This window comes from Plectrocnemia conspersa, unplaced genomic scaffold (assembly GCF_051122295.1).
Source record: "Plectrocnemia conspersa isolate PC_06_02 unplaced genomic scaffold, ASM5112229v1 ptg000013l, whole genome shotgun sequence".
Taxonomy (NCBI): Eukaryota; Metazoa; Arthropoda; class Insecta; order Trichoptera; family Polycentropodidae; genus Plectrocnemia; species Plectrocnemia conspersa.
In genome coordinates this window covers 12,600,993-12,623,235 of record NW_028277177.1, presented here as the reverse complement: position 1 = coordinate 12,623,235, position 22,243 = coordinate 12,600,993, and the positions used below count along the sequence as shown (strand labels likewise).

General features: G+C 31.7%; 1 protein-coding gene across 1 annotated transcript in view; it reads left to right on the top strand.

The window, feature by feature from the left end:
* mAChR-A (muscarinic Acetylcholine Receptor, A-type) overlaps positions 1–22,243 on the top strand; it is a 181,959-nt gene that overhangs the window by 63,088 nt on the left and 96,628 nt on the right. The window contains exon 2 of the mRNA XM_088201694.1: positions 8,388–9,265. Within this exon, the coding sequence (XP_088057820.1) occupies positions 8,436–9,265 (830 nt within the window). The 5' untranslated portion in view covers positions 8,388–8,435. The remainder of the gene's footprint in view (positions 1–8,387; positions 9,266–22,243) is intronic.

Here is a 22,243-nt window from a genome sequence, read left to right as displayed (position 1 = left end):
TACTTCTCAATGGTTTCTTATGACAGTCAAAAGAAGCAAGATTTAGAGAATAGAGTGGATAAGTTCTTAATATGTATCTATAAATATTAAACTCCCGAGTTTTCAAATTTCTTCATATTAATCAAATATTGCACTCTATTTATGCACTAGTGAATTATACATCATTTTATAAGTTGCACTAATATTATGGCAAAGTATTATAAATTGGAATATGCGTCATTTTTGATCATTATGTATATTTTCGGAGTTGCGTGGTTGTAATGTTTTTGTAGGGTGTGTTTGTCCATTTATATTATAGCTAAAACGTTCGTAATATTATGTAACAACGATCGGTTACGAATTTGCATCACAACATCTAAGACATAAATCAAATCAATTGAGCCGAAAGCTAAATAGAGATTCAAAATCAATATTTGTGCTCTGTAAATATTTTGGCTAAGAAACAATTAGTATATGTATTTGCTGCTTACAAGATAAATTTAATACGCTGTTTTTTCCTCCACAGACTTCATTTTTGATTAGCTCTTCTTTTTTTATCTATTAATTTGCCAATTTATAGTTAATGGAATATATGGAGTTAATTTTAAACGTACTTTTTAAGTACGCTTAAGATTAATTTCATATGTAGTATTACTCGAATTGAGCGAAGAAAATGCGTATTTGCATGTATCTTGAAGCTGACACATCTTTCTTGCTCATTTAATAACCGAAGATTAGAAATTTGTGTTGTACGATAACAATCGTCGTAGAAGATAGAGGTTATCAAAAGGTCAAATAGCAAAAGCTACCTTGAAGTCCGGGTTAATTGTAAAAAAGGTTATTTTGTGTGTATAGTGGGATCGCAAAGGGTTTGTGCATTTTAAAACTCCTTAATCTGGTCAAACAATATATTTAAGCTTATATTGTGATCATCTGGATTTTTGTACGAAAAAACTGCACTTGTCAATAGAATTGTTCTACAACACGACAATGCGCGTCCTTATGTGGCGAAATTGACTCTCAATAAAAGCAAGGAACTTGGCTGGAAGAAGGTTTTTTACCTCATCCACTTAATTCTCCAGACCTTACTTCTTTCAATCAATATAAAACACTTCGTAGAAGGTTATTTTAAATCCATGCCTCCAACATTTCATGCTAATGGAATTAAAAAGTTAACCGAGAGGTGAGAGAAGGTTATATATTTAGAAGGAGATTATATTTTTAATCATTAAAATGAAAAAAACATATATAATCAATTTTTGTATTCATTTAAAAACGACATTCATAATACATGGTGATGTAACTATGGCTAGAAAAATACTGTTAAAGTGATGGTTAAAGTCAGAATACACAAAAAATAATGAACATTTATTGTAGTGATTTTTCTAGAAAATTTCTATTTATCAATTTTATAATTATAATCAATAGTTAAATATTGATTTTATTATATGCTAGACTTTAAAAAAAAATTCGATACAGCTGAAATCGATGTGTAGCTCTCAATATAATTTGAGGTCTCCAATCTTTATGACAAAATTATTGTTTTAAATTATAATTTAATACTAGAAGTAATGCATAATGTATTGTTTTTTATAGATTTTAAGTAAAAGTTCCTACTGGAAAAGAGTTATGTGCCATGGACAGGCAAATGCTTACTCTCAAGCTTTTTTAAAAAATAAATTTGTTACTAATATAAAATTTTTATTGTAATTAGATAGATAAGAAATTAATACTATAAATCTTCATTATATTGATAGGCAACTCTTAACTGACAACATTTTGTTGTATTCGTAGAAGAGGATAGGTACCGAAATGCCAATTAATAAAAACAATAAACAGCTTATTAAAATTGCGGCTTTATTACATTATACATAAGCTCTAGTTCATATCTTGGTTCTACATTTACAGATAAATTATTATAAACTTGAATCAGCTTCGTTCATGTTGATGCAGGATAATAAGTTAAATATAAAACTGCTGCTGATTTTTTAAATTTAAAGTAGTGAATTACGTTCTTTTCTGTTTGCTTACAAAATAGTTGTTGTTATATAATTAAATTTTTTTTTAACAAAAGCTTGTATTTTTATTTTATCACAACGAACCAGAATAATTTAAAGCCTACTAGGTGATGCTCACCAGGAGACTAGGCCAAAGTCCGCCATATCCCTACAACTTACGTTGGTAGGGATAAGAAAATCGCGACGCACGTCTCGACTACTAGGATCGCAGGCATTGCTGGCAGAAATTAAACGCGCGTGTGTCATGTAAAATACTATAAAGCCTTCCAATCATTGGTGGTATATAATCATGAACACTGCCGTACTTAATCACGTATTTTTCTACTTTCACTACTTGTTAGATTACGATAATAATTTTAAATTTGCATATTTTAAAATGCTACTTTCTTTTAACATGTTTAAAAACAATCGTTAATCCTGTTTAACGTTTTATATTATAAACTAAAAAAAAACGAGCTTGAATAATTTACAGAGATAGGAGAGATTTAACCGAAATGCACTCGTCCGACGCCCGTTATTCTTGGCAGGCGTTGCGCTCGCCTCACCATAATTGTTGCAAAACTTGCTCGTCGAACTTGCAATATACACATACATACACACATATGGAAAGTTTTCCTGATTTATGTGCTAAACTCTTTGAAATTTATAACGCTCCGCCTCACAGCGAATAACTTTATGAAACTCAATTAATGTGTGCGTATAAATTACAGGGGTCAATAGTCAAACGTTAACGTCCGTCTCGAGGGGATATCGTTTTGCGCTATAATTGGACATTTTTTTATATGGTTAGATATCGTTTAATACTGTGCCGGATATTTCGCTTGATCTAGGTATTTTTTTAATAATTAGTCGAGCGTAACAATAGCGGTCCTAAACCTCTGACCGCTCACAGAAGCCAGGATTCTGTTATCGACCACGTTAATCTGATGTTCAAGCGAGCGTAAATCCGTGGGTGGATTATGGCGAAAACTATATTAAAACAAATAAATATCACTTATAATTGTTTTTTCATATTCATTATAATTGTTTTTATTGATTCAAGAGAGTGAAAATACGCAAATAATAAAACATTATTTAGGCATCGATCGAAGTCAAAAATGATATTTTTTATTTATAAAACGAAACGAAAGATTAGACTATATAAAACTATGCGTGCACAGTGTCATAAAAAAAGCAAGGACTAGTCTTCTATGATGTCTTTCGTAAACTGTCTGCCTGAAAATGCTATTTTATGTCATTGTACTGATCTCATTCATTATTGAATTATTAGATTTTAGTGGAAATTTTCTGTTTAAAGAAACTTTTACTAAAGATTTCAGAATCACTTTTGGGAGTAAGTGGAGATTCTCTCTACACGTAAATGATGTCTGCAAATATTTTTCAAAATGCTCGGCTGTGTAATCTATTTTACTTTAACGACATGTCAATTATTCATGTATTTTATAACATTTTTGTTCGCAGAATTTTTGAATCATGAGTTACAATTTTGTATTCCTGAATAACTAAATACTTAATTGAAAAATCTCGGTTCAAATTATTGAGATATCTTTTTATGAGAAGTTCTTGTATTCTAGCGCCTTTTTTAGGAGCGTTGGGATATTATTTGCTGAGTTTTTGTAGAAAGTTTATCTTTAAACTACTCAAAGGTGCTGTCGATAATCAAATTATTCTTAAAAAAAATCCAGTTTTGGGTTCTAGAACGTCTTCAAGAATCACGGCCGCGCCCTCTTTTGATGCATGTTAGAGCCAGGACCTCGGCATTAGCCTACTCGCCGATGGCTCTCGCCATCCAGTTCCTTAATACGCTGGTGAGCCGTTTCACGTGTTTTAACGATAAGCATATAAATATCAGCAAGAGTGAATTACCTTTTTAATAAGTTTAACTTTAGAATTTAAAAAAGATTTAATGTCATATGTAAAGCAATGTAGAAATGTAGTATTATATAAATGTATAATGTTCCTGTTTTCTCTATATCATTAGCTATAATTTATTTAAACGACATGTGTGATTAAAGTAAATAAATGTTTACAATTTTAATTTTCTATTCAAAGATTTTTTTATTTATATATTTAAATACTATTTGAGTCAAATATTTCAGTTTATACTTTACGTATATAACATCAGTTAATAATAGTTGACAAAAATTAACCGGAACTGAACTGGGTAATGAATTAAGCCAGGTATTTGGGTGCCTTTGGGTAACTTGTTAGATCACGATCACAAATCGTGTATTTAAATAGTTAAGGTGATCCCTTTGGGAGTTCCTTAATTATCAATCCTGAACCCTCTTATTATTTTTAATTATTATAAATGGCAGTTTCAAATTCTTATGTTGTTTTGTAAGACGATGATTCAAAAATATTTAAATGCACTTGTTCAATTTTCGGACTCTTTTTTTTATAGTGTAATTTAGACTCTCAGTAGAGTTGGGCTTTTGTTAATCGTTTGCTTTTTAGTGCCAGAAAATGTTACAATATGTAGTTTTTCCGATCTTATTTACCGTTAAAATAGAATTTCTTGAAGCCAGTGTTTCTCAACCTGTTTATACATACGGAGATTTTGCAGACGCGGAAATATAAAGTATGATTTATATATTACGATTTTAATTTTCCAGCGTTGCTAAGACAAATACAAGGTAATAAATGAATATTTTTGTTATTTTCAAATTTAAAATAAAAAATGTCGTTTTAATAATTAGTTTTTATAGTATTAAACATGGCTTTTTGTCATGTAACGCGGTGAAATGGCGTTCCAACACCTTTTCCCCAGGTATTATTACTGTTTCAAAAGCAGTTGTTATTAAACACGTGCGTAGCGATTGATAATCTGCGAAACATTTTATTTCTTTATTTTTACATAAATATGACGCAATTATTTTTAGTGTAAAAGTTTAATCCCATGTTTAAATTCTGGTTACTACTCAACCACTAAGAAAAACCAAAACAATAACAGTTTAATCACAACACATCCCGATTTATTTATTGCAACATTACAAGGTGCTCCTCAATTATTTTTAATTTTCAAGTAACTTAATCATCATTACGCATTTAACCTAATAGGTCACGATAATCTAAATTTAAATAAATTAAAATATATTAAATATAAAAAAAAAGTTTCTCTGGAATACCTTTTTTATTTATTTTGTTTGTGCAGAAAGGGCTTGAAAGGTTAACACAGCCTTCGCGTGAGGTCGTCCAGCGCCTAGCGAACGACCAATTAAGATTTACAGTGTCCTCTGAGATGACGACCTCCACCCTAAGAGGAGTTACCTCCCGCTGTATATAAAAGGGGAGAGTTATCCCACCTTTCGCGCAGGATTACCGCGCTCCATCTACCACCATCCAAGACGCACCAGAGGAGAAATATGTATTTTCTATTCGTTCGGTGGGGCGAGGCTCGTGATTTATTATCGCCATGAAGGCCGGTAAAAAAATTAATATAGAGCCTCGGGGGCTAATAATTCAGTGCCGGCTCTGTCACATTTCTATTCTGTATACGGATGATCGATAGCGAAAACGCGTAGACACTTCGGCACCGCACCTCTAAAACTAAATGTGTTTTTCTTGAATCGAGGCTCAGTTAGAGGGTCAAAGGATCAGTAGGGTTAAAGTTTAACTCTTTGAAAGTAAAGATATACGTATTAATTACATCTGCGTTAATTAACCCAAAGACGTCGCCCGACGCTAAGTAAACTTCTATTGATTAAGTGCAAATAAAATTTATACCTCTTTAAAAATATAGTACTAAATTAGGTCGGTGACTATAAGATTCGATTTCAAGGTGGAAAATCCAACGGAAGCCCTCCCTTAATTAATTATCTTGACGCTCTCTCTTTCTTTCTCTTTCTCTCGTCACGCAGGGGTAATATTTTATGATTTTCTTCCGCTTTAGTACAAACGCGATAATTAATTAAAAAGACGAACGTAATGATTGTGTTAGGCCATTAATTCATTTAAATAATTTCGCATAATTACTGAATTTTATTCAAGTCAAATAAAAAATGATTAAGGAATTATTGTTCCGTATTTTGTGAAAATTAAAACACAAATGTTATGCCCGTTTAGATAAGTATAAATATCATAACCATATTTTAATTTATTATTTTGTTGAATTTTAATTTTAAGATATTCAATAAATATCATGATACTTTATTTATACTATATTAACCGGAGACGAGTTTCTTGATTTCAATGTCATGTAAATCTAGCTCCTGCTTTTTTTATTGGCACTCAGCGCGCGTAGTTTAAGATTTTTGCTATTAATTTCATACCAAATAGTTCATCGGTTGTTAAGTGCTTAGTTTTGATTTTTAAATGAGTATGTTATATTGTCAATAAGTTCATGACTAGTGTCTGAAGATATAAATTCAGTATGTCAGTGTTCTGGCGTGTATACTTTTAACAATTGAATGAATTCTAACGTGTCTTTTGTCCTCAATAATACGACCTATCTTTGTTATTGTATTATATGTACATATATTATCAGTGTATAGGTGCGTAACGACCAATTCAAAATCTTCAATGGAATACTGCGATTTATTCTAATCAACTACGATAAGCAATATCGCTTGTTTACGCCGACCAAAAATACTTCATTTATTGAACAGTTTGAGAGACACAAAAGTCTTTAAATTTTCTGCGATTAATTATGGGTGATGCTGATAAAAGTTTAAATATGATCAGTCTTTCTTTAACATATGTAAGATTTAGGAAAATGATTTTAATATGACAAGGAAAATTTATATGGCAAAGAAAATTATATTATATTAGTATTACTTTTAAAAAAATTAAAGAGTAAAATAGTTTTATAAATAAAATCATAAATATTAAATAATAAAGTAAAATATTTTTTTTTTCTTAAACTGCTTTTATATGCACATTACATGTTAGTATAAACGTATAGCACTATATTGCGTCAATGTATTTAAATAATTCGCGAGAATTTATTTGTTCTCTAATTAGAACTACTCCATCGTTGTAGGGGCATTGAGCTTAATTGGAATTCGTTTTCCTCGACTGCCAGTAACGAATGTGCCTTAATGTAACTTGTACTATAAGGAGCGCCAAATGCAATTAACGTCATATTGAACCTTGAGTTTTGATTAATGTTGAAAGTTTCGCGATGCTCACGAGTTCTGGTTACATATTAAACTTTTTGCTCCTTGCCCTAGGACAAGTTTGGTGTCTTGCAAGAAATTAAATTTAATAGGGTGTTTTTTTTTAATAAAATCCACGGATGTGATAAAATTATGTTATCATGCTATCGACGGTTAAGAGAATATGTATTTTAAAATATCCTGGTTAATTTTAATATACCCTACAATAACATAATATAAATTATGTGAACAAAGTTTTTATTTATATAGTTTAAAAAAAATATATAATAATATTCGCAATGCCAACACTGCATCTCAAGGTTTTTCTAATGTGCAGCTACGCGATGTTAGTAATCAACAATGTAGTTAAAGTTTTTACTGCTAGAATAATGTTGTTTGTATGGTAATGCAATTTTTTATGTTATTTCAGTTAATGGATAGTCCGGCTATTTAACGATATAATCAAAAATAATTAATGAATATGTTATTTTTATAACAAGGCATTGTCGTAAGTTGCAATGGAAAGCTAAGTTTGCCAGATTATTCGCCGTCGGTTCCGGTCGCCTATAAATTTCGTATGGAAACAAGAACGTCATTAATTTTCGCTAAACGTCTGGATATTACAAAGCTTTCGTGCTATGTAATATGTAGCTTTAGTGCGGATTAAAACATGTATGCTTTTGTGTTACTATTATATATTGCATGGTTGCATCTAGGGCTTTCAATACTAAAATTAAATTAATTAACATTACTTTACATAGTGAGATATATATAATATTAAAAAATACACTAAATGATACACAAATTCATAATAAATTAAACTATATATGAAATATATAAAAAAAGTGATTTAATATAAAAAACGATCGTAAAAAATCGAAGTCCCCAGCAAAGAGTAAGTGCAATACTTAGTATCAAAAACACAGAAAAGCTCTTAAAAAAATTTGGTTCAGCACCCTCAACGTTTCAGTATTTTCTTACGGTGTCTTTATATTGATTTATAATAATGTTTTTTTAAGGTATAGGTGCACGAAATTTTACCGCTACTTTAAATCATGAAGGTGATGAATAATGTCTTTAAAAAGACTCATGGAAAATATAAATTTGAAAGTACCAATAAAAATTGAAGGTGAAAATATCATGTTTACTATATGTATTTTAAAAGTTATACACAAAGAAAATTGGATCATATTTTTTGCGCCAGTAAAATAATACTTTGTTTGTTATAAAGAAGAGGAGTAGTATTTGTTGTTACTTATTCAATAAATAACATGGGCTTTCTTGGATTTTTCAGGTGTCCGTTTGCGAGGATGTAAGGTGAGGGCTGATCCGCCGGCGTCCGATGGGGTGCGGGGTGCGGTGGGCGCGGGCGGCGCTGGCAGCAAGCATGGCACTGGTAGCGTGCGCGCACGTGCAAGTGCACGCGCAGGCGGCCAACGCGACGACTCCCGCGATATACTACAGCAACTCGTCGACGACCGCCCAGCCGCCCGCACATGCCAACCGCTTTAGCATCCCGCAGATGGTCATCATCGCCATCATCGCCACCATCCTCTCCGTGCTCACCGTCGTCGGCAACTGCATGGTCATGATCTCCTTTAAGATCGACAAGCAGCTGCAGACCATCAGCAACTATTTTCTCTTCTCGCTTGCCGTCGCCGACTTCGCCATTGGCCTCATCTCCATGCCGCTCTTCACGGTCTCCATCATCATGGGCTATTGGCCGCTGGGGTCGCACATATGCGACACGTGGCTCGCGCTAGACTACCTCGCCTCGAACGCTTCCGTGCTCAACCTGCTCATCATCAGCTTCGACCGTTACTTCAGCGTCACGCGACCGCTCACCTACAGGGCCAAGAGGACCACGTGCAAGGCGGCCGTCATGATAGGCAGCGCGTGGGGCATCAGCCTTCTGCTATGGCCCCCGTGGATATACGCCTGGCCCTACATTGAGGGCCAGAGGACGGTGCCGGCCGACATGTGTTACATTCAGTTCATCGAGACTAATCATTACATCACGTTCGGTACGGCCATAGCGGCCTTTTACGTGCCGGTCACAGTTATGTGCTTCCTATATTGGCGAATATGGCGCGAGACCAAGAAGCGCCAAAAGGACCTGCCCAATCTGCAGGGTGGCAAGAAGCACGACTCGTCCAAGCGATCCAACTCTAGGTAAGTTCAAATTCTTCGTCTCATCATAATATTTTTAATAAAAATATTCAGACAGCAGTTAATTGCTATTTGTCGAATATTACGTTATCTTTAGCGAGTTACTTTTGCGGATTCTAATGTTTATTTATTTTTATGTGTTCTACGTGTACTTTTTGCCACCGCTAGTTGCATGATAGTGGTCTGGATTTTGTATGATATCCTTCTACGTATCATGCAAAAGCAAACACTACCAGTATTTCTTATAAAATAATATGTATATATTATTTTTAATTAATAATTTTAGTAACATATATTTATTAAGACACGGGTGTAGCAATTTGTTTACTTTATTCACTAGAATAGATTCAATATGTATTTAGAAAATTTGTATAGTAGAACAGCACCTTTTAATGAAATGATAAAAAAGTTAAAAACTATGTCTTATATACTTTTATAAGAAAAACATGCCCTGAACTTTGTTTCATGGGTGTTTATTTTTGTTTTTAAGACAAATTATTATTTCTTGATTTTTGTGCAATAATTGAGATTGTCACGTACAATTTGTAGGTTAGTTATACGTTAAGTCATTTTTTCCGTTATTGCGTTTGTAGATTTAAGACGTCTCGGAAGCAGATTTAATTCTAAATTAAGGTCTTTGAACTGGACAAAAGATTGCGTAGAGAGAAGCGGTGGGTTCTGCGATCTTTAAATGTCTGAAGTTAGGTCGGCCTTCTCCTCTGTTCGAAGTTCGTACGATCTTCGTACAAATTCTTGAAGTTCTGATGCCTTGAACTCCAAAATATATGTTCAAATGTAAATGTGTGAAGAAATCTCTAAGAATGCGTTTGAGAAAGTGATGATGGATTACTCGCGTTTGTATATGTATACCTATGCCTCTTCGCCTCTTTCGGTAGGACGGCCAGTTACGACAAGGTAGCCGTTGGGTTTTGGATCAGATCACCTTTGGCTGCTAGACCAGATTACAAGCAGCCGTTTTGGTCGAATTTTGAAGCATGGCGGGTACTTTGATTTAATTTGCAAAAAAGGTTTTCTCGCAGTGGTGTCCTATTTTTATAAAAATGCCTCTTTTTCCGTCTTAGACATTTAAAATCCATTTTTATATATTACATTTATCACTAAAGGCTTATGATTTATTAGCATAATATCCGGCTATATTTATATTTACTAGCACAATTATGTATATATTATATAAGATAATGATTTCCCTGTGCTGGGTTGAGAACACATTAATTTAATCAACTCGTAATATATTAGCGTTCTTTTTCCTTATACTATGATACCATAAACAAGTGTTTTTGCGCGTTTTAATGAGTGTATCCTCATTCATTCATATTACATTAAGTTTGTCAAACCTGGATGATCAGCGGTGCTCAATCAATGGTCCTTACAAATATAAATACGAAACGAAATTGCTGTAAGGCATGCTCGCATACAAATATAGAATCGGCGTGTATATATGAGAAAGTACTTATTCAAGTTGCAAGTTAAGTTTTTATATAATACAACCCCACTGTTTTATTGAAAGTAGAGACAGGCAAGTAATTGATGAAAATCAATAGAAAGATTTTAAAGGCTCTGTCATTTCCGTAGGCTTTTCAATTGTGTATTTGCTGAAAAAAATATTTTTAGTTCCTGAGTGGTTTTCCAATGTAGTACTTAATATATTTTAATTTGCTTTTTAAAATTATATTATAATATTCTAGAGTCAACTGTGTATTGATTTTGAAGGCTGTCAGCAATGGCGTAATAAGCCTTCTCAATTAACGGTTAAAATAAGCTTTTGCGATGGATTCTAGATTTTTTATTTATTAACGTAAATTTTTTGACATATTTTAAAGTGAATAGTCCTCGGGGCTTAAGTCGTTTAGTATATTTTCTAGTTTGATGCTGGCGTTATTTTAGCTTTTTTTTTGGGATATTTTTTCTATATGGGTCTTGTTTGGGTTGAACTTGTTAATTAATATTTATTTTTAATCTTGAAATTAATTTGTAGTTAGTTCTTACAAATAAGATTTATTCCCTGTTAATATCTGTTTTATATTTAGAATGTATGGTTATGAAAGAGATTCAATGCAATTAAGAGAAAATGTCTAACCACTTACTAGTGTGAGGTACTGTAGCTAGCGAGTGTATACATACCGGAAGTTCAACTTTTTGCGTTTAAAATTTTATTTTTTATTTGCTCTGATTATGTTCTGATTTATATATAAAATAACCTCACGGTATTTGATAAGTAAATAAATAATTATGTAAATATTATGCTATTATATTTATTACGCACATTGAAAATTTGTCACGTTAGTCATATTTCTAAAATATAAGTAAAATATTAAAACATATTGCACTGCACAAACGAATGAGCTTTTGACAAAACGCACAACAGAGGTTTATGAGATAAATATTCAAAAAAATCCTATTGAAGTCCATAGAGCCAATAATCCTTGTAGCGCCCGTCTTTTTGTGGACAGCAAAAAGCACTTTGGCGCTTTTAAGAAGTTTTGTGAGGTTTACGGAACGCGATTCGCCGTATAATCTAAGCCTTCTAGGTCCTGCTCTCTTGATGTACGTGGCAAGTGGATGCCATCTTTTAAATTTGTATTTTTTCCCCTTGAAGTTGGGTTTAAAATTAGTGGTGAGTACACATTAAGTTTGATGCTCTGCCTTGGTTATAAGGCATTATTCAACGAGTCTCTTAATGCTCAAACTTCGGCAACGTAAGTCAGTAACTTATATTTAATCATGGACATAAGAAAATATAATTAATATATTTTTTAAGTAATTCTTTTCGTGAATTTAATTTGAAAAGTTTTATATATTATTTATATTGGCAATAATGAGCTACGCCTCTTTATGCCTTTAGCAAGCTTATTAATTTTCTTGTGAAATATGATGCGCATATTTTCTATGGAACTCGCTATGGGTATTGTTTTTTAATCACATTTTATAAGAGAATTGCGAGTTTCTCAAAAAGGCGAGTTTCGCAAAAAGGGAATGCCTTTTTATTAAATTAATTAAAACAACTTTTCCATTCCATCTCCACTTTTCACCTGCGAATCGAAGGAGCTGCTTCTCTCCTTTTCGAAAGCTTTTCTCTTTTCTATAAAGTTTGCCGAGTGATCGATTAAATTCTTTTCATCGCATAGTCTTTGAATTCTCACAAAGCTTATATTTAATTTCCATACTGACGATTCAAGGCTGTCACGTATAATGAATACCTAGAATTGTATCCAAAACTGCGTTAGATAGTCTCAGTTTAGTCGATAAAATTTACACAACAAACAAACCGGATAAAAATAAATATAAAAAGCCCTCGCAAAAATCTGCTGAATAATTTATTGTCTTTCATTTCTCGTTTTCCGTCCGAGTTGATCTTTCTTCCGTCGTTGATTTTTATATATTTTCACAGGTAAAAGCAAAAACGGTGAAAAACTTTTGAACCAGGTAATTTTCAACTCAATATACTCATGAATATTTCGTATGTCATATATCTTTCTTTGCCGCCCATTGTAGATCTTCTGGTGTTGATTCATTCATAAATAACTTTATATCTGAAAAATATTTGTACATATGAATATGTTCCATAATGCACATCTCCGAATAAAACATAATGCCTACCCATTACGGTTGGTTGAAAAGTGAGAGCGAACATTTTTTTTGTGTGTATTTTTTTATCGCGAAGTTTATCACGAGGTGTCTTCTTACATCTTGTCAAGACGGAGCTCAGGTGTATAAAGGTAGAAAAAATGAAAGGGGGTGCTTATATTAAAAGGGGAATTCACGCTATGGGGGCTCTCGAAATTGAGCAAAAATTTAACACCTCGAAAGTGTGAGCTATGGACCTCTTATTGATTTTTCAAACATTGTTTTACCAAACATAAGTCAACCTTGTGGATTTTTGACATTTATTTAATTTGTTATTAAAGAATATTTTTTTAACGTTAACACTCAAATAGATTTTTAATAGTATTTAAATATATTTTTATGAAAGCAACGTATTGTTTTTTTTAAACTATACAATTAGCAATTTAAAAGCTTTTGATTCATACATATATTATTAAATATATGTACATGTTTTATTATACTATTTATTTAGTTAATAAGATATTTTTTAGTACCGAAATAGTATTGTACCTGACATAATGATAGCAAAACTGTATTTTATTATGTATATTTTAAACAATCTTACGTATGTTTTTTTTTTCTGTAAGTTTTTACGCTAATATTTTGGCGGACAAATAGTGACGGTTGGCAATTAGATAGATTGAGCCGCTATTTATTAAAATTTATAGGTAATAGTTACGTATTTATTGAGTGTTATGAATGATATCGGTGGACGAGGCGCTGCTGGTCGTTGTACTACCATCGTGGTTGTCAAAGAAAATGTTTTTACCCTCGCGGCCGCAGAGTGCTGCATATATTGGCCCCCAATTTCTTTTATTGTTATGTACAGATTTGTATGACGCTTAGCTATTCACAATATTTCTATGAGATTACACTTGACAAAATATTTTACTACAAATGGTCAAATCTTTTATTCTGGTATATGTAATGAAGAAGTAAGCTTTTAATTTAAAAACCCTGATTTTACTACTAATACTTGTATGAAGTTACTAGCTTAAAATAACAATTAGTTATTTTATAAAATCTCAATTTTAATAAACGTTTTTTAAAACCTTCCCACTTTAAATACTTACTACTTATTAACAATGCAATAAAAGATCTTATGTATTATTGTAGTATAGCTGTAAAATAAAATTATATTAGAGAGGTAGAAAATTAATAAAATTAAAATAAAAAGTTAGCTATAATTCACGAAAGTAAAAAGTCAATTATGATAAATGATACTACGTCTAAATAATAAATACCTAAAAAATGGTACTTAAACTTGAAATACAGTGATACTTGTATTGAAAATAGTTCGCAACACAAATATCATAAAGTGACTCGAGTCGTAAAAATAATCATAGTTAATATTTTGATCTCTAAAAAATAAATATGATCCATTAGGTATGTTGATGTGTTTGATTTAATTGTATTAACTCTCAATGACAAATAGGTCAAAAGGCACGTTAAAGAGCATTTATCCACTTTTAAGCATTTTAACGTAATGTTATATTAAATAATACGGTATATTATTCTGAAACCAATGTACCGTATTAACATTTATCGGACGCAATAAAAATTTAAGCACCAAATCTTAAGGTCGATGTGGGTTTGGGCGATAACAAATGGTCACTTTGACCCCACATCTATCTATCGATTTACTCCCGAGTCCCGAAATAAAAGCCCTGAAAACATTGTCTGAATTACACAAAAACTATAGCTTTTGTACCTGGCTAATGTTTTTTTGAATTATTTTCCATTCGCAGCTTATTTAGTTGTTTTTGATGCACTGCTCGTGCTATTGCGACATAAAATTGCCTATTAGAGAAACACTCAAATCAATCGTAGGTAGATAATCTACTTGAATTTTGGGAATTTAAAAATGTAACTGAATAGTTTATTGCTTCTATATCGTCCATCACCTTGCCAGTTTTCCAAGGTTTGTATGACTTAAAAACTTTACATTAAGCCTAATGGCGATTATTGGATAATCGGCATTTTACTGTAATAATAATTATAAATATATGTATATAAAAAGGAAAATAAACAGTAATGCTGCCCGTTGAAGTGGATTAAAACATAAAATATTTATGAAAGGCAAACTTCGAGTTAAGCTGTTTTATATAAGAGAACATCGCTTATTTATTCGAGCTATTGCGATTATGCAATAACCGATGAGGATTTCACAGATTTCCGCATCTGTTCCGTATTTCCGTTCGTGTCGCGAGACATCCCCTCAAATATTCTCAGATAAATGACATTTTCATTTCCGGTTGTCTGAGCGAGATAGAAATAGAGAGAGGAGAGAGCTTTTACAAAGACGCCCGCAGAGAAGTCGGCGCTACACGTGTATCGTGCATTCAATATCTAAAGGAATTTTATCAGTTTGTAATTCAGTGACGGTATTCCATGTCTGGTATCCCGGGTGTACCTCTCGGTACATTTCCGCAATCGCACTAGTTACTGTGAAATATGCCTATGGTATCTGGCAATAGTCAGGGGCTTTAGATACGGTGTTGCCGGATAGTTGGACAGAAATACGAGCTTCATAATGATTGTCAATAGTATGCATTGTACCTATTGTGTGGACACGAAGGTTCTGTGAATAATATAAAAAATGAGGGGAATCATATATTTACAACGCGTCAAAATAGCAAAAAGGCTGATCCATTGTTGGATATTATTATTAGGATTTGACATTTTTATTTGTGGCAGAAACGTAACGAGCTTTTTCCCACTCGAGGCAGCAATATAAATTGCGCATCTTAAATATATATGTATTATTATGTAGCAATGGTCTCTTAAATAAATACTATGTATTTGTTCATACTTGTACTTGTTGATATGAATTCTAGAAAATAAGTATAGACCTTCTGATGAAACAACATTCACTTCTTCATCACTATTAGTTATCTATTAATGAGAAGTTATCTTGTATTTCAGTAGTCGTTTTTTTATTATTTCTGAAAGCTGTATATGATCTAAAAATTCAGATCATATACCTACCCAAGTTTACTGCTACTCATTTACATTCGTTGAATATTTCCTTCCAATTAAGTCTAATATATTATAAGGTTCAGAAAGCAATTAAATTAACAATAATTTGCAAACAAATTTTAACACAAACGGAGCCGCATCAAAAAAGTACACTCTGTTTCTTTGATTATTGTGAAAGTGCTTCTTAGAAAGTGGGTGCTTTTGAAGGCAATGTTTCACTCCTTTTATTTCTTTTAGTATGCATAAAAAAGGCAAAATAAACTTATACCTAAAATACATACACCGCAAACAGTTTAGTTCGGATTTGTTATTTAATGTCAGATTTTAGATTTAAAAAAAAATGTATTCTTGATGTGATACTTTCCAGAGTCGGACCCCTGGAATTTGTCCTCCCTCCACCCCCTCTGGTAAGGCCTGTTGTAATATATAACTTTGATCAACTTTATTGCATTATTACATTTCTATACAAAACAATACTTTATTCTAGAATATATAGACTCAATACAAGTCTTTTACGTACGTATGTAATTCTAAACTAGTTATATGAAACGCTTATATTGAAATGAGAACTGTATATTATTTTACTAATAATAATATTTGTAATTGCTGTCTAAATTAGTAATACTACAAGTATTTTAGGGATCCGTTTATTTCTTATAAAAATCTAATCTACTAATAAAATTCATCGTCAAAGTCAGCAAAAAAAAAATAGAGCAAAAATTTGTATTAATTTAATGTCAGATGAAGTAACATTCATGATCAAGAATATAAGTAGATAAATAAAAGTAGTTATCATTGTCAAAATCTAGTAAAGGGATTCTACTTTTACACGATAACGTAAAAGTTCACATTAGTCAGAAATTAGAGCATCAGATTATTCCTACGGAAAATTTTGACTAAAGAAACTTGCTCTAAATATCTCGAAATCACTTTTAAGAGCAAGTGGAGGTTCTCTCTACATGTAAACGACGTCTCTAATAAATCTTCCAAGATGCCCGGCTTTGTTATGAGGAACGCATTTCACTTTCACGACCCGTCAGTTAATCACATCCTCTAAGACAGCGGTTGTCAACCGGTGGTCCGCGGACCACTGATGGTTCTTGATAGAATTGAGGTGCTCCGCGAAGTCATTTAAAGTTTATTAAAATTTGTTATTATATTCTGTTTCGACTTTCTTTTAATTTTCGCCTCATTAGGTTGTGAGATAATTAATGGCTCAGATCAATATCCAGTATTAGTGACGCAATTATCAATTCAAATTGTCAGATCTCACACGTATTCAAATAATATGTTGCAACTTTTCCAAAAATATATCCCATCGGTTATGAAAGTTCAAACCAAATATATTCCCAGATCGTCGTAATTGGCCGTGGTAGCAATAAGTGGGCGAGCACTAAGTTTCCCTCATGGAATAAACGATTATCATTTCACATTTAGAATGTTACTTTTATGAAAAAATCATGGTTGTGGTTCGTGGGATTCAACATTATGAGTTAAGTGGACCGAAAGGTTGGCGACCATTGCCCTATGACACTTTAGTTCGCAGAATTCTCGATCTATAATTAATGTTTAGGTAAAGATAATTGCTTAAATGTTAATTAAAAAATATATGATTTATTTAACCCTTCTATTTCATTTCTAAAATAGCCTTTTTATATAAAAAAAAATAAAAGTCAAAATTTGTAAATAAAATGTATAATGTAATATTGCACAATAAATAATAATCTGAAAAATATCGCGTGATGTGTCAAGTTGAGTTTCTTTTAGACGTTATATTCCATCCAGCTTTTCATATATGTCTGGGGAAAATTTTTACCATGTGCCTCGTATCGTATAGGAAAATCAATCTATTGACATTCAATTTTGTACGGTATAAATTTGCTGAGAGCCGGCGGGAAATTTACTCGAGGAAAAAGAGGAGTCAAAAACAACGCTAAAGACTCGTTTGTAATATATCATGTATATTCATATAAAATAAACAACTCAAATTATTATTTTATATGTATATGTGTGGATACGATATGCTTTGTCTTATGTCACGTCAATGACACAAATAAAATTTAATGAATTAATAACATACTGTACTCGCATTTTGATTATTTTTATTATCAATTAAAAATAAAACTTTAATAATAAAGGGGTTTTATGATTAATTATATTGATCATAATTTTACTCTAAATAACATAAGCTGTTTCAATTAGCGCATTGTCGATACAGTGCTTTATTTAAAATAATTATTATTTTGATGTTGAAAATTTGCCTAAGGATATATGCCCAATGAAGAACAACAAACATTTGTGAAATATGTTTTGGTTCTTAATTAAAGTAAACTTTTATAAATGAGTTTCACAATATACATTTTTTAATAACTGATTTTTTTAGATGTATAGGCAAAAATTATTTAATGCGTATATTACAGGACTTTATAATCTAAATTGCATTATATCGTCATTAATTCGTTGTTATTTTCTCACCTAATATAATTTTTGTTATTTTACTTTAAAACCATGAGTATTTAAGAATAGATATGTAAATAAATACGTTACGGTATACAAATGATTTGCTGTAAACTAGGATTGTGAAGCGTCGATTTTTTAAATTATATTCGGGCTCGTGCCAAAACTAAAACAAAAGTGCCATGATGGGATGCAAAACGGTTCTTTGGTATATGAAAGGGCTTATAGCGTATTTTTTTCCCAGACGTTTCGACTCAATGTTGGTCATATCTATTCAGACGCACATTGACATTACATATTTATTGTTTTATATAAGTATTAGAATACAATTTACTGAATTCTTGGAGTAGCGTAGTTACTAAAGATAGGTATAAACTACATTGAATACATTGCATGCACCACTACCGTTACCGATAATGAGGCCCTACGAGTCCAACCCTTATTGGTGGGCACCCAGCTTGTGACGGCCGTGTGAGCGGGCCCCCACCCACTACTACTAAGTATATTAGCATTAGTGTTTCTCCCGAGCGCTCATTCATTTGGCTGGTCGGCATTTCATTGCGCTGCATGCATTGAATTTGCAGAGCCTCGCGCTCTACCTCAGACGGCAAGCCCAAGAGGTCAGGGTTTGAGTCTTAACCCAAGAAGGGTCGCTTGCTTTCCCACCTTGATGAATGAAGGCTAAACAGAGGTGTCAACAACCGATCAATTCTCGGTGATTTTCAGCTGCGTGTTTTAGAGCGGTTTTGAGAGTCGCGATTGTATCCCTTATTCTTACCCGTTGCGGTCAGAACATCAGCGCTTGAGAACGCTTCTCTTGAATGAGATTGTCAAGCACAATGAAGTTTTCAGTGATAGCAATGAAGATCTAGAAAAAATAGCGTAGGACGGTGTTTATCTTTTTAGGTATGCATTATAACTTTATTTAAAAAAAAATGTACAATTATTGTATGCACAATATAATAGTTACGATGACCAACATTTAGAGCTTAAATTGATATTCGAAGACAGCGCTATGAAAACATAACATATGCATAATAATTACACCAATTGTATGTGATTTAAAATTGTTGCACAATTATTTTTATGTTACATTACTAAGCCTTATATAAAAATAAACAAGCAGACACTGTCTATATAGTAATAAGGTTTATTACATAATGTTTATGTGTTTGTTACACACGTTTATTTTTTAGTATAAATTACAAGGATTTATAATTTAAAATTATTGGAATACGACTGTTTTATAGTTTGATGTGTAGTTATGGTGGAAGTGCCTAATAATATACTTATATAAAGTAAAGAAAAGAGGAGGAGATAATCTTTCCTACTAATTCTCAATCAATTGACAAATCTGACTGATTTAGTGCAAAACTGGAATTTATATTTTTATTTGATAAATATGTATTAATACTGTTTTAGTATTTTAATCATATGCATATGTTCTGAATCGCGTAAGTTCGACAAAAATAAAATTTGTGACGGTATTTTTAATTGCATCTAATGGCTGTTTTAGTATTATATATATATTTTTTTAGCGCTTATTAATTTTAGCAATGATATAGATGATATATTCTAGTGAACATAGGTTCAAAAAATGTCACTTTATTTGTAAATGCAAAGGACACAATTCAATTAATTTTTATAATTATTTTAATGAAACTTTGTACAACTTTTGGTTTTAACTTCATACGGCGAAAATCAAGCAAGATACCATAATATATCAACAAACTCAATGATACTACATATATTTATATATGTGTGCTTTTACCTCGCTCTATAATAATAATGTAAAATAAAGTGAAAACTCACCTGAGTTCATCTGTATACAACATAATATTCGCAATATGAGTTACATTTAAATAATGTTACCAATATATTATTTTCACAGTAATTTTGATGTTGTGTACATGTCGTTTTTTTCCTTCTTAAACATTTGTGTTTGTGACAAAGCTTCGTCCTTCCAGGTATGAGCATGTGTTTTAATTTGAGCACAAAGGGGTTCATAATACATAATACTCTCTGTGCTCCGAATGTTGTTACGACCTTTAAGAGCATTATTCCAACGTTACTTTTCACATTAAATTTTATTTAATACGTGTAACGGCAGTGTAACGAAATTAAATCGCTTTTCGGTAGGTTCAAGTTCGATACGGCCTTCACGTATATTACAATTTGAAAACGTTAAACTCAACCATGAGCGTCGAATCTTCGAAAGTTTCGGTTTAGTGTATCAGTAGGCTTTCATTATACTCGCCCTTATTTAAGTTCGTATACGAGTTTACTTTATTCCGGACAATAAAGTTTCGCGACATTGAAAGCTTCGCGAGCGAAAGTTTCGAGGGTGATTTTTCGGACGACAAACCATTGTGTGTATGCGTGGTGCAAAACGTATATTTATAGTTGTACCTGCGTACAATTTTTTATTTTTCACTCACAAAATTCACAAATGTTCTGAATAATCTACATTTAAATGAAAAGTTCGCTACCTTATAATGTTTTATTATTTTTTAGTAAAATCTTTGTTAAACGATGCTTGATTCAATATTGAAAGTGTAGTTGTAAATAATTGCTCGATTTACAGTGCTTTGTTTCTAGTACGTATTATCTATTAATACTGGGTTTTATCTATGGTGCCTAAGCTTATTCAGTACCCCAGTAAAAAGCCTAGGTTGTGACTTTTATTAGTAACCCATTACATATAAAACACGAGCTGATAAATATAGAAGCAAATACTATTGTACTTCACCATTAATAATTTTTCGCATTTAATGTGTTTTTATTTATTTAATATACGTTTTAGACCTAAAATATAGTGGATCAACGCCACAAAGACAACAGTGAAAACAACTGTATGGTAACCACATAACAAATAATATAATGGTAACTAAGCAAAGTGTGCTGTAGTTAAGCGACGAGGTGTAGAGAATAATGTATATAGTAACTATGAGATTATTTACATTGCTTTATATATTTTCATTGTCCACTTTTTTTTATCTTTTTGCTATATTAGAAAATTATACTAATAATTTTCAGTGCAATTATTTTTTAGTGAATGTAAAATTATGATTTTAATGCCTTATAACTTATAACTTGTTTTATTAATGATGGATATCGTTTTTGTTAGCATTTAATCTTAAACGAATACACTATAAAAAACGATGTTTAAATTTATACAATACTAAACACTACCTGATGTATCAAATTTATTTGCCGATACAACACAGAACTTTTTAGATATATAATACTATCAATAGACAAACATAGATCAGGCGGCAAACTTTTTAAATGATTCAGGTAATTTGCTATCACATATCATATTTTTTCGTTACAAAAAATGGCAAATGAATAATCGAATGTACGCATATCAAAAGTTGATTTTATTTCCCAACTTAATGTATCTTATCCGTCTTTGTGAGTGATATTACTTATTCAAGAGATAAACAACTCACTTTCTGGGCTGTAAGCCTTTTAAGAAATTGCTCACAAAATGTTGTTTCCGATAGCTTTTGAATTCAATAACATTATTTTATACACATTCATTTTGCGCCATATGTGGCTGGTATAGCGTGATTGAGAAGTACTGAATTTTATATTTCTCTACATAATTTTATTGAAAAAAATACTAGAACAATTTTATGTTTTAAATCGCATTATATTTATTTAGCATTAATTATTAGCAATAAATTTTTGTAAGAAAAAAGGCGCCGGAACAAAAATTATGTATTAAATTCCTAACATAAATTTAATTGATTGTATTTCTTTTGAAATGTATTGGCAAAACAAAATTGTTTCGGGTCGGAAAAGACCCGAAGGATGAAGGTTAAGACTAATTTTAATTTATGTCCAATTCTTGGCCGACTAATCTTCTCGACTCCTTTCATCGCTATTAGTCGTTTTCTGAGTAACCAGAGATACATG